At 29.9% G+C, this 14,332-nt stretch overlaps 1 protein-coding gene across 1 annotated transcript; it reads right to left on the bottom strand.

Annotated features, from left to right (window-relative positions):
- Nucleotides 1–11,431: 11,431 nt before the first annotated feature.
- LOC124834046 (3-ketoacyl-CoA synthase 11-like) lies at nucleotides 11,432–14,061 on the bottom strand. Its single transcript, XM_047308635.2, has 2 exons — nucleotides 13,871–14,061; nucleotides 11,432–13,256 (listed from the first exon to the last, which is right to left on the bottom strand). Exon 2 carries the CDS (start codon nucleotides 13,231–13,233, stop codon nucleotides 11,701–11,703), a length of 1,533 nt encoding a protein of 510 aa, XP_047164591.1. The 5' UTR covers nucleotides 13,234–13,256; nucleotides 13,871–14,061; the 3' UTR covers nucleotides 11,432–11,700.
- Nucleotides 14,062–14,332: the final 271 nt, after the last annotated feature.

Genomic DNA, 14,332 nt, shown 5'->3' with positions numbered 1-14,332 from the left:
CCTTAACTTCTATAAATAGATAGCTCCACTACAAACTACTGCATCCATCAATCACTACCTCCACCACCATTTCACTTCGTGTTTTTTATGGTCTTCCACGTGAAAGACTAATCCCTCTTGGTTGATTCTATTGTAATTTCGTATTGAATTATAAGATTATACACATTTAAAAGATTATTCTTTTATTTTATTCAAACATAACATATTTTTTATATCTTGTTTTCAAATTTTAATTTCTACTTTTAGAATTGTCTTAGAATGTTTGTTGATAACTCAATCTTAATCTTTAATTAAGATTATGGTTATTTTGCTTAATTATGATAATATTTTGTGGGAGTAAATAAACAAATCTTCATATGTATATACTTAGAACACGTGTAGAGTAATAGAACATTTATCTTGTATATGTTTGGAACTATAGAAGTGTTAATAGATTTTCATTTGTATATGCTTGAAACAAGTAAGAAACTAAATGAATTAATTTATGTTTGTTTAATTAATTCAAACTTGTATGTTGATTTTCTTATTTAAAAGATAGAAAAATAAATTATTACTTTAGTAATAGATGTTTGAAATAAATAAAGTATAAAAAGAAGCTCAATCATATACATTTTGAATAAACGAGAGTTTTAATGAGTTAATTGAAATTTATGTAATTAATTCGAGACCTCTCTTTATAAGTTAAAATAATTAATAGAATGATATGAAATAATTACATGATTACCATGTCTTTTTATTATTTTATTTCTCTTATTGTTTTAAAACTTCTTTTTCTCTTTATTGTTTATATTTCTAACCTTTTTTCACACTCTCATAAGTACTAATCTAAGTGAAATTTTTATACAAGATTAATTTAGGGACAACTTAGATTGACTTTATCATTTTTGTATTAGGATTTATTAGATAACTTATCAAATAATTGTTTACTTGTTACCACCATTCCAATAATGAAACTAACAACTTTATCATAAAATGTCACCTTTCCTCAACAGCATCATTATGATGTACAAATACACTTGGAGAAAATATCATTTTTAAAAAAAAAATTATTTTTATTTTTTTCAAGATTCTTCGTTAGGGATAAGAATGGATTGGATATGTATAGTGTCTATCCACTATCCGACTAGTAATATTAGAAACCATCCATTATTTTCCAAATACGTTTAAAAAATACTCATAAATTTTTTAAAACCAACAAATATTCATAGATATGTGTGAATATTTAAAAAATATATTTTATAAATTTTACAATAAAATCACAAAAAAATATAATATAAATTAAAATTTAATTTTAATTAAATTTAACTTAATAAAATATAAATTAAATTTTAATTTTTGATAAATAACAAATATTTAGAAATCTAGATAATATGATATTTGACTAATTCTATTTATAAACCAATATTAAAATATTTTCATTATTTAAAAATAACAAATACTCACAAATATCACTTAACATTTTTTAAGAAACCAAGAAAGATATATTTTTGTCATTTCCTCTTCATCACCTAACAGGTCTAATCTTAGAGTCGTGTATATGAATAAAGGCATAATGATCACTCAAAACAAAAAATATTAGTTGCTTATAATAATTAAGAGTACCCATAAACATTTGAATTTGCAAAACTAGTGTACAAGTATAACCGATAACCTCTTTGCTCTAAATGGAAAAATTTTCAATCTTATTTAGTTTTAGTTTATGCTCTTTAGAACTAACCTTCACTACATTATATGGCATCCCAAATATATAATAACCACAATCATATAACTTAGGCGTCCACATTCCAATAAAGAGAATAGTCAGAGTATAATAGTAGTTCAGTAGCTGATATTACAATCATCCACAAAAGAACAGAACTTAAAACTTAAACAGTTTAGAGTACTTCAAAATAACACCAACTTAAATTTAGAAATCCTAAAAATACTATGCTGCATCATCAGCATCCTCCAACTCTTGCTCCAAGGGAATCTCCTCAACAACATCTGCTCCCATCCAAGTGGATGATCATCGCAAAGGAAAACATACAGAAGCAGCACACAACAAAGAAGCAAGGGTGACCTAGATAAACAAGCAGTAATCATATAGTTCAATCAATAAATATCATCGTGCTTAGCTACATATAAAGAACAATCAAGACATACCACTTTAAACCATGACTCAAACACTCACACGACTCATCCGGATTGGTATAACTGTCGAACTATTGGTCGTCTTTGCACTTGCGTAGTTCAGCTGGCACTCCCCAACACTATGCAAGGTAAATCCCCCATCTGTCTATGTCTAAACTCTAAGACTATAGACGAGAACCTCCCTGTACTCTCACCACTTACACTGCTCTCCTTTATTTGAGCATGAACAGTGTTTCGAGTGTAGGGATAGACATACCAGTTCAAAGCTCCATACAGTTATACAGAACAACAACAACACCCCACACATCTCTTTCAATCATTTCATCCTGAGATGTCCACTTCATACTCAATTACATCATTGTAGTTCACATTCATATGCTTTACAACCACTCAACAACACCATACATACATCCTTGCAGTCAAACAACATCAATCAATCCAAACAGAAGAAAAAAAAGGAGTGAGATCCCCTACATGCACCAGTTTACGTTCATATATATATATATATATATATATATATATATATATATATATATATATATAGGTATCATGGTTCTTATTTGGTAAACTACTTGTCTAATTTTCATCATAGTAGAGATCTTACTTTCCCCTAATTGGTCACCGGAGAGGGTTCAGATGTCTGAACGCATCAGACTCACCTTCGACGCTAGCACATATGACTAGTCACAACGTACTGGACTAGGCAAAGGCTGCTCTATGATCAGGGATGTGCCAACTCAGGTTTTTAAGTCGCCTCTATCCTACCAACAAAGAAAGACTTTTAACAAGTTATGATTTAATTATCTAAGTTATTAAAATTGTCCTACAGTGTTCTAGACATCAAATACCCAATTATATATCACCCTTCCCCTCACAGTAACCTTAAACAGTATCTGCCCATATATATGCTATCACAGAGCCCTTACTCCAAACCTTCCAACCCGAACAATTAACTAAAACAGATTAATTTCAACACCAAAGCATAAATTATTTAAGCACAATTCCACCGTCTCAGTTATAATTATCCAATAAAAATTAACATCGTAGAACAACTTCACAAGAACACACTAATTCAACATTCAACCTGCATATATTTGTATAAAATAAATTCATACAAAAATAATTAGCTCCCCTTACCTGGAAAACTTCACAGTTTACTTGACTTGCATTGAAATAGAGTAGAACTTTGGTTACCAAAAAAATCAAATTTTAAACTGGATATTTAAATATTTTTTTTATTTAAATTCTTTAAAGAAAGGAAAAAAATTGTATAATATTCAAACTTCTTAAAATTAAGAAAGAAAAACATAAAAAAGCTCCAATTTCTATTTTTATATTTGTTTTGTAAATAAAACTTTTTAAATTGTTTGTGACTTTAATAACACTAAAATTTCACTTTCCTCCTATATTTGGAACATTGCACTTCTTGTACTTTGAATCCCTTGGTAACAAAGCAACTTATAAGTTGAGTGGTGTTTGGTATGGATGATACTATTTACTGCTATTTATCAATGTTAGCTTTTTTCTTTGTACATCTATGAAATTTATGGGATCCTCCTCTTCCAACCAGACACTCTTATTATCTGTCGCTATTTTTATGCCTCTAATTACATCAAATTTTATCCTTCCTCCTAACCATTTCCCATTTATTTTTTCACATAAAAAACATTTTCCGTTCAAGAAGACATTTTAGTGTAGAATATCCATACTTTATCAACGAAACTACAAAAAAAATAAACAAAATAGAAAATATACCACTATGCATGAATGAAAATATCAAAGAGGAAAATAAAACATTTCTTTTTCGTTGGATAAATGAAAAAAAGGTGAAAAGAATTGATTAATTGTATAATAAATATTTTTATGATAATAGAAAGTTATTTCAAATATAAATTTTTTTAACATAATATTTGTTATTTTAAAATTTTTATCATAGCTTTCAATATTAAACAAAATAGTAAATAAAGATGGTGGTACTTTTCCTCTATTATTATAAAATTTATAAAAAAAATAATATTATTAAATATTCAACATCATAATATACACATTTTTATTTTTTTATATTAAATATAAATAAATAAATTACAGTTGCATGCATATCACATTATAATATCACATATCAATTAGATAAATATCAAGTCAGATGATTATTTAAAAAAATTAAAAATAATCAAATGTTATTAGAAATAAATTAGGAAACTAAGCATTAAAAAATTTAATATAAGTTTTTTTAAAAAAATACTTACAATTTTCGTACAACAAATTCATCACACTTGTAGAATTGGAATTTGTGGACTTAAAATACTTAAAATGCTTAAAATGGATGAGATGTTAAAGATAGGCCATGCTTAAAAGAACTTGTTTTGCTTACCTAATGAATTCAATTATACTATATTAGATATAAACTCAAATGTTAAAAGAAAAATTATGAAAGATTTTCTATTTTAAATGATAGGTAAGTGAATGATGCAGGTTTAAGAAAATAAAGTAGAGTTGATGTAAAAGTTCAATTTATTATATATATATAAATGGGATTTTCATTTTCATATTTGTTTCCTACTTTTATTTTTTATATTAAAATAATTATTTTTTAATTTTACCTTTTAAGTGATTTTTTTTAAATTTAACCGTATTTTTAATCTTACCCATTTTATTATTTTTTATTATCATAAAAAATAACATATATATATATATATATATATATATATATATATATACTTACTAGTTTGTATATTTTCTATATATAAAGAAGATTATTTGTTTCGTGTACACATTTTTTTTCCAATTTTACTTTTTAATAACTATTATTTCAAATTAAAATAATCTATATCTATATATGAAAGTTTTTTCTGTTTTGATGTCCATATTTTTTTTTTCAATTTTACCCATTAAGTTTTTTTAGAAAATTAAAATAATTATTTTATGAATTTTATCTTTTAAATGTCTATTTATTTATATTTATTTAGATTCGACCTTTTTTTTTGAATTTGATTGTTTTTTTAAACTTATTATTTTTTAACTAAAAAATTACCTGAAAAATATATAAAAAGTAAAGAATTAAAAAAATTTATTTATATTTAATTTTATAATTAAAATGATAAAAATTATAATAATTTCATTATTTTTATTATCATAAAACAATTATACAGATAAAAAAAACACACACATGCACTAGTCAATTTGTTTTTACTAGTATTATTGAAGTAAATGTCTATATAATACACACTCCTCTTCTTTTCCTCTTATTTATTAGTTTTATTTCTCAGAGAAAATTAAAAAATCTACTTATCTGATCCTTTTTAGTTTTAAAATTTGTCATTATAAGAGAAAATAATAATATTAAAAAATTTATTTTAAATTTAAGTTAAATCTATAAAATTTATTTATAAAATAATGATTGTCTTCTTTATACACTTTAAAAATTTGTATATGTTCAAATAATAACTCGCCAACAAATAATATAATAAATTTAATAAACTTTGATAAAATAAAAAAAAAATAAGGTTAGAAAGATATATTCAAATTGCAGTTTATAATCTTAAATTTGCAACTGAAAACAAAATTAAATGTAGGAAATAAAAGTTTTAGGTGGAACTTTAGCATCCAAACCTACTTGGGAAAATAATTATAATTATTAAAAGACTGAATCTATTGTTTAAAACGAGTGTCTTATTTAAAAGGATCCACAAAAGAAATTGACTATGTTTTCGTTATTTTCTTATTAGCTAGCTATCAGAATTTGAAGTTCAGCGTGGATCAGAAACAGTGATGCAAACATACTACAAAATTCAAACTGAGTTAATCAATTACCAACTTTTTGGCCGTACTGTACATATACGAGGCTGATGGTGTTCATGGAATTTGTGCTGTTCGTGTGATTGCGTGACAACTTAATGAAAATGAATACTCATCATAATCAAAAATATTATTCACGATGATCAAAAATATCAAATACCTTGAAGTGAACATTTTATTAAACGCAAATTTGTCTTTGCATTTTTCCGTAAACAAACACACTGTGGATACCAACTAAGATAAAATGAGATGAGATTTATGTTTCCCATAAGAACTGATACCTAATTGTATCTTACATTTTGAGTGAAAAAGTTTATTTACTACAATTTTATTACTCATTTATTGATATAGATAAACTTCAAAAAAATATAGATTTACATAAGTTATTGAAGTAGTTATTCAATTCATATAATTATTTCAATGATAATTTCATTTTTTTAACAAGTTTTTATTTTTATAATAACATCCAATATCAGAATAATAAAACTACTTAGAGTATTAAGAAATTAAAATAAACATTTACTTTATAGAAACACAAAAATTGTATAGACTTTCTTCAACTTTATATTTTTCTCTTTTTGTGAATTGGTACTGACAGAGTCAAAATAATCTTATTTAATCAAATTTTTAATACACCTATTTCGGTAAAAAGCTTAATGCACTAAACCGAAGAACAAATGTAGAGAGTGAATAATCTGATTCAAAATTAACAATACTTGAAGCCAAAAAAATCCAATGGTCTAAGCCTTAGGTGTGTCTTTTTATTTTATAAGTATTTTAGTTACAAACCATATATCTTCAAAGTACAAAAATAATGATAAAATATAAGCTTTTTGCTAAATATTCTTTAGATTACAATATCTATTAAATAAATAAAAAAAATTCTATAAGAATTAGGCTTAAGTCTTTGACTAATTGTTTCACATCTCTGTAAACATATTAAATTTATTAACTATTCTATCTCCTAACCTATTTTTTATTGAACGAGTATTACCAAATATGAAAACAATAATCATGTCATTAAAAACAAAAATAAAATACAAAAAAAATATTAAATAATAAAAATCACAAAAAAATAAAAAATACATTATATTCCGTCCATGAATTAAGGAAGGATTAGTTATTCTTGTATCACAATCTAAATTAATTTAACATTAAAGGAGACTGTAATTTTTATTTTTTATATACAATAGTTAATTCACTTAAGCCTAAATTAGAAGATATATTGAAAATATATTGTAACATCCCATAGGATAAACTATAAAAGAGAGTTATTACATGATAAGATAGAACAATTATTCAACTTATAATATAAAGTATTTCCTCTACAGTTATCCAAAAATAACTATAAATTTAAAACTTTATATATACAATAAGATATTCAAAACTATCTACAAGGTCAAACTAAAACTAACTACTCAGCAGCATCACCTCCGCCCAACGCCTGCTCCAGAGACACCTCATCTCCTTCTGCTCACACCCATAGCATTGCAGAAGAAAGAATACCAATACATACAAAACACAAGCACACAACAAGATAAGCTAGTTTTAAACAAAGATTAATCATATATTCATTTACTAAGTTTCATACAATCATACATATTCATTCACATCACATAAACTCTTCATACATGACACTACACTGACTTTGATTGTCCAAACTTAGAATGATTACCGAGCTATAGCGGGTCGTGCACTCGTGGTGGCTTTTACTGCTTTGCAAAGCCATTGCTAATGGGTTTCACCCTACCACACTCACGAGGTTAGTCTGTACCACGCCTTGGAGCATACTGGAAGCCCCAAGACTAAGACCTCCTGCTACTCCTCACGACACGGATTAATCCTCTCTACTTGAGAATGAAAGACCATTGGAGTTTCAGGATAACCCCCAATACTGAGCTCCTGCATTCATTCTAAACATACTTGAATCTCAAGAAGAGAATTCACTTTGGATCACAACATAGGGCACCACCATGTAACCTCTCCGTAAGGATCATGGAATTACGTCCATCAACCATACTTTGAAATCACATACTTTCACTTTAGAACATAACTCATAACAATAATTAATTATGTAATGTAAGACAAACTCAAACATACTTCATAATGCACTCAACAATTCATTTAAATCAACTTAAGACTAAAAGAAAAGAGTGAACTAAAACCTGGACCATTCGCACAACGTATACATTCGCAGAGCGAATCCAGAAGTTTCTCGCACATCGACCCAATTCGCTGTGCGAATCCGTAGACAGAGACTCACCCCTCATAACCATTCACACAACGATTAAACTTGTTTTGCGAATAAACTCCTAATTGTATCAGACCATAAACCCCTCGCATAACGCCCCAAATCGTTGTGCGAGAACCCCAGGCAGTGGCTCAGACTCCCTAAACACTCGCAGAGCGCACCTATTCGCTATTCGAATAAAATTGGCAGTAGTCCCATACCCCAACCAGTCGCATAGCGTCCCGATTCGCCATGCGGATCATCAAACAAAGAGCAACACTCTCAAACCATTCGCACAACGCGTCTATTCGCTGTGCGAATGCCCTGGCAGAGAGCATCTCGCTAGGGTGACTCGTTGTGCGAATCCATTCGCACAGCGAGTCTGCATAATCTGCAGAACGAAAATCTGCACAATTATGCAACTCAAACCTCAATTACCAATTCTAACTATTTTTTCCAACTTCTAACACTCCTGGATTGTGTTATATACCTAATTAGACTTGACTAAGTGATTATAAACCTTCCTATCATCAATCTAAAGTGTTTATGGATCAATTCATACTCTAGAACATCAAATCTATCAACTTAGGGACCCAAATCATAATTTACCACTTTAAACATGTTTTTGACCATTTTGATTATTCAAACAAGTCACATTTGACTTACCCAAACTGTCCCAACAGACCAATTGAGCCATCAACTCCAATTTCTCATTCTCACTACCTCACTTCCTCTAAATTAACCTAAAACAAGTATGGTTCACTTAACTTTCTATCTCATTACTCTTATAATAGATTACCCACTTCTAGTATGAATCAATTACAACTTCATACAACATTCAATTCAGTTCACAACCACCATTTCTCAAATTTCACAATCAAGCATTCCAATTACGTACAACTCAATATACACCAAAAACCTAAATTTAGTTCAATCAGCACCATAACACAAAATTCACCACACATACATGCCAAACTACACATTAAAACAATAATCTAGCTCCCCTTACCTCTGATCAACTGCAACGTTCCACGAAAACCCAGACAGCTTGCTTGCACTGTAAGGCAACTCTAGAAAACCCTACAAACCACCAATTGGTGATGGAAAAACAACCTTAGAACTTAAATTGGGCTAGAATTTGGAAGAAGGAACTCTTGATCCATGCAAACATAACCAATTTGCAAGATCAAGAACCCTAGACGCGCAAGAAAGGGATAACCACTTACCCGCTCGATTCACCCAATTGATCGGTCAGATGTGTAGTCTTTGACACCGTGATCGTCTGGGTACCTCCTGATCGTCAAACCGACAGCCCAAAAGTGAGAGATGGTAGAAAGAAGTCAGAGGAACGGAAGGAAACAGTGTTTTAGAGAGATGAAGTGTATTTAGATAATGAATTGAACTTTAAAATTTTTTATTTATATTATAAGATTATTTTTAAAAACAAAAATGTTGATCACATTATTTTAATACACCTATGTACTCTAATACTCTATTTTCTAGGTTCTTACATGTATCATTTAAAAAACAGTTGAATACATCTTAAAAATAATCAAGTATCTAAACATTATTTTTAAAAATAACAATGTAAATCGTAAATTTTTTATAAATGACTTGAGTAATTTATTTATATATTTATTGGCAAAAACATATGTGCGTATCGCATGTGTGTTCCTTTTCTTATGATTATAAAAATAATAAAATTTTTATTGTTATATTATTATAATTATAAAATTAAATATAAATAATGTTTATAATCTTATTATAAATGGTTTTAATTATTTACATTTAGTTTTATAATTAAAAAATATTAAAATTTTAAAAAATAATAAAATTGATAAAATAATTATTTTATTTAAAAAATATTAAAGGGTAAATATAGATATACATAAATAATTTATTTATTCAAAAATTACAAAAAATAACTTTTTTAATATACTAACGAAAAAGACAAAGTCATTGAAATTAGTGATTGAAATTTTCAAATTAATATCAACAATTTATAAATTTTTTAGATAAATATGTTTTTAGTATTTAAATTTTGAGATAAAATTGAAATATATATATTTTTTCTCAAACTTTGAAACAGTTTCGTTTTTAAATTTTAAAAATAAGTATTGTTCTCGTAATTTAGTTGTATTAAATTTTTAATGTGTCAAAAGATATTTTAGATTAATGTTTGAATTTTTTACTGTTTAATAAATTTCAATTCAAATGACATATGAGACAACCTTTAAATTAATAATATTATATTTATGTATTTTTAAATTTTGATAACAAAAACATATTAAATTTTAGGAAAAAAAAAACGAATTTTAATTTCACTTCCAATTTAACCAATTTTTATTTTACTTAAATTATAAAAATTAATGATAAAATTTCAAAATCTTAGTAAAAAACTGTGAAAAGAAGAATGGATAGCTTGATATACACTTATGTAGTTTAAAATATAATTATAATATAAAACAAATTAATAATTGGAAAGTGAGTAGTTATACAGTTGAACATCAGGACAGGAGAAAAACAGAGGTGTTTTTTTGTATTTAAACTGAAAAGTCAAAATGTGTGATGTGTACAAACAAATAAGACCCATTTACGCCCCTCACAATAAATGTCTCCGTTGATGTTAGGAAGATGTCAATTAAAAATTTCATTGCCAACCATTTTTCTTTGGTTTTATCAGTTCTTAGTTTAACATTCTAGGATCTTCTTAAAATAAACATTAGACCTAGGTTTCCAAGCATTTATTCTGACATTCACAAAACTTTTATTGTTAGTCAAAAATCATCAAAAAGAGTTCCATTTATTTTTCGTTTTTATCCAATCAGAAGAATGTTGGAACACCAGTCTCGTCGCCTAAAACAGGAATTCTCCTTTTCAAAAAAGTCTTTGGATGTCTTTTTTGCTTGCATCAGTGTTTTTCCTAGAGACAGGTTACATCAAGTAGGGGGTTGCAGCAAACACGCCATCAGAGCAGACACAAAAACTGCAACTGTTTCGTTTCTTCAGAAAGAATACTTGTTCGAGAAAGAAACACATTCTATAATTTTATTTTTTTTCACGTAAAAAGACATGACAGAGGAAAGGGAGAAGTTATGCAATGTATTCTTCAGAAATACTAATCTGAAGACTGATGATATAACACGCTTGGACGTGATATCAATGCTTACAGCACCAAGTCCCCTCTTTTCACCATTTCCATTAATGCAATATAACTTCAAAGACTAAAAATGTTTTTTTTTTTTAATTTAAGAGATTAAAATGATTGTTTGAAACTAGAGAGACAAACACGGATTTTATTCTGAACATGGGGACAACAAAACCTAATTAAGCCTTGAATTAAAGATGAACCTTTAATTCTTGAAAGAAAATAAAACCAGAAACACCTAATAACTGCAATACACCTAAGTTTTGTCCTAATGAAAATCCTACAATACTCTGAAATTAGCAATGTGTTACAACAACTTTGCAGGAAAATCTCAGTAGTCCAAAAACTACCACCTAATGCTGATAGTGTGATACACAAATATTTAAAATTGCATTGTTTAAAATGAAGATACTCTAGGAACATCCACTGGAAACTGATCGATCTCATCAATCCAAGGACTCTTTTCCTTAGCAGAGTCGATGGTCTTGAGAGCCTTCCACACTGCACTGTTACACTTGAATCCAGAACCAAACGCGATTTGCCATGTTCTGTCTCCTTTTCTGATCCTTCCTTTGGCTTCAGTGTAAGCCAGCTCATACCAAAGTGAACTGCTGGATGTGTTTCCGAAACGATAGAGGGTCATTCTTGATGGCTCCATATGCCAAGGAGACAGCTGCAAGTTTTTCTCCAGTTCATCCAAAACTGCTCTACCACCAGCATGGATGCAAAAATGTTCAAAAGCTAGCTTGAAATCTGGAATATAAGGCTTGATCTTCATCTTCAAAATTTTCTTCCCAACTAATGTGGCAAAGAATAGAAGCTGTTCTGATGTCGGAAGTACGAGAGGTCCCAGTGTAGTGATATTGGTTTTTAAAGCATCACCAGCAACAGCCATCAGATCTTTTGACAAAGTAACACCAATCTTGCCATTGGCATCTTCTTCTTGTGTTACACAGCTAAAGCACTTGTCATCAGCACCCTTATGAGTGCGAACCGTGGTGATCAATCTGTATTTGGATCTTCTTCTGTCCGAGCTTTTGTTGGAGAGCAGAACTGCAGCTCCTCCCATACGAAATAAACAATTGGAAACAAGCTTCGATCGATCGTTTCCAAAATACCAATTCAACGTGATATTCTCCATGCTGATGACCAATGCATAGGAGTTGGGATTGGCCTGGAGAAGATCTTTGGCAAGATCAATTGAGATCAGCCCTGCACTGCAACCCATTCCACCAAGGTTGTAGCTCCTTATATTCCCCCGAAGCTTGTAATGATTGACAATCATTGCCGAAAGTGATGGAGTAGGGTTGAACAGACTACAGTTTACAATCAGAATCCCAATGTCCTTAGGTTTTACAGAGGTTTTGGCTAATAGTTCATCGATGGCACCAAACATCACAGCCTCAGCCTCTTTCCTAGCTTCTTCCATTGAAGGGTTGGGAGGAATGTTGAGGACAGCTTCAGGAAGGTAAGTGGTCTCCCCAAGGCCAGATCTCTCAAGGATCTTCCTCTGGAATTCAAGATTTTCCTCAGTGAAAGAACCGGTCAAACGGGAATGGTCTATGAATGTCCTCTTTGTGCACTGCCGAGACACTTCAGGCTTGTAACAAGAGAAATTGACAAGGTACACTGGCCGAGGACGAGTGAGGAAGTAAAGGGTTGATAGGAAAACAAGGAGAGTCGAACAGAGAATAACAGATATCAGATTGTATTGCAGATGCTCCCAAATATCATAAAAGTCTTGCAAGGAGAAGGTGGAGAGCTGAGCAGCAATCAGCACCACAAGGGGGGTAAGGCAAAGGTACATTCCATGAGTTATCAGGTAATGATAACCAAGCTTCACATACTTCAGCTTAATAGATTTCTTGAAATCAGGAAGGCTTCGCGACGAAGAACCCATCGATGCTGTACCGTGCCTTGCATCTGTCATTTTGCCCGGTTCAAAACTTGAATCTGCATTGGTTAGATAACTTGCCATAATCAGAACACGATAACAAAAAGGCTTTCAAGCATACAACATCTCAGAGCGGTGACATAGTGCCCCCAAAAAAACCCCTTTTAGAAAGAATTTCCACTGACGAACAAGTAATAATAAAGCTTGCTTTCTCTAACTAAGATTCATTGAGTGAACACTGAAGACACAAATCAGGTGAATGTGAAAATTGTCAGTGTGTAGAAAACAACAAAGTTAGCGAAATTGAAAAGGCCAGATACACACAATATGAAGTGTAGGAAAGCAAAGCCCAACTTTATTTTATTAAACACACCCATGTTTACAAGCACAACCCCTCTAGTTGTTTCCACAGAGCAAACCAAGTACTACCCGCTAACAGTTCAACATTATACATATTCATCCACGTTCATGCAAATTACAAGCAGAAGCGATTATGCTAAACAATAAAGAAAAGCAAAAGGCATTCAGTAAAAAGCAAGATTTAGATTATCCAAGAGTAGGGAGAAAACATTAAAAAAGTGAGGCATGAATGGTATGAGCAACAGAAGAGAGTTTTGAAGCATGGGAAGACTGAATCAGGCAAAGAGAGAAATCCCAGTTCCCAAAATCGAACCTTGAAAAGCAAAGCCAACAGATCCCAGGAATGTAGGCCGAATAGAGAGAGAGACAGAGAGACAGAGAGACGTTGATTGTAAAGCAGAGAGGGGAAGAAAGAAAGAAAAAAAAGTGAGGGGGAAGAATAATTGTAGTTGTTAATAAATACAAGCTTAGAGAGAGAGTGTGTGTGAGAGGATGACAGATAATAGAAGCAGGGATTAGGATTTAATGGATTTTAATTTTTGAAGGAATGAGATTGGAAAGGTTGAAATTGAAATAAATAATGTGAGTTGATAATAATGGGGCGAGGAAGGAATCGCGAAAAGCATGGGCATGGCATGTTCACTGTCTACAGTAACAGCACAGTAACAGGGACCAACATGAGAAACGCGACAACAAAACAACCAACGACCCAGGTTAACTCACTTTGAGTCATAATGACTAGAATTTGTGTAATTAATATTTATATTTAATTTCT

The sequence above is a fragment of the Vigna umbellata genome, chromosome 1, assembly GCF_029865625.1.
Source record: "Vigna umbellata cultivar VRB3 chromosome 1, Vumbellata_1.0, whole genome shotgun sequence".
Lineage (NCBI taxonomy): Eukaryota > Viridiplantae > Streptophyta > Magnoliopsida > Fabales > Fabaceae > Vigna > Vigna umbellata.
This window is presented reverse-complemented; position numbering and strand designations above follow the sequence as displayed.

What these genes read in the sequence shown, in the direction of transcription:
- LOC124834046 (XM_047308635.2), bottom strand. Translation starts at nt 13,233, where the DNA reads ATGACAGATGCAAGGCACGGTACAGCATCGATGGGTTCTTCGTCGCGA.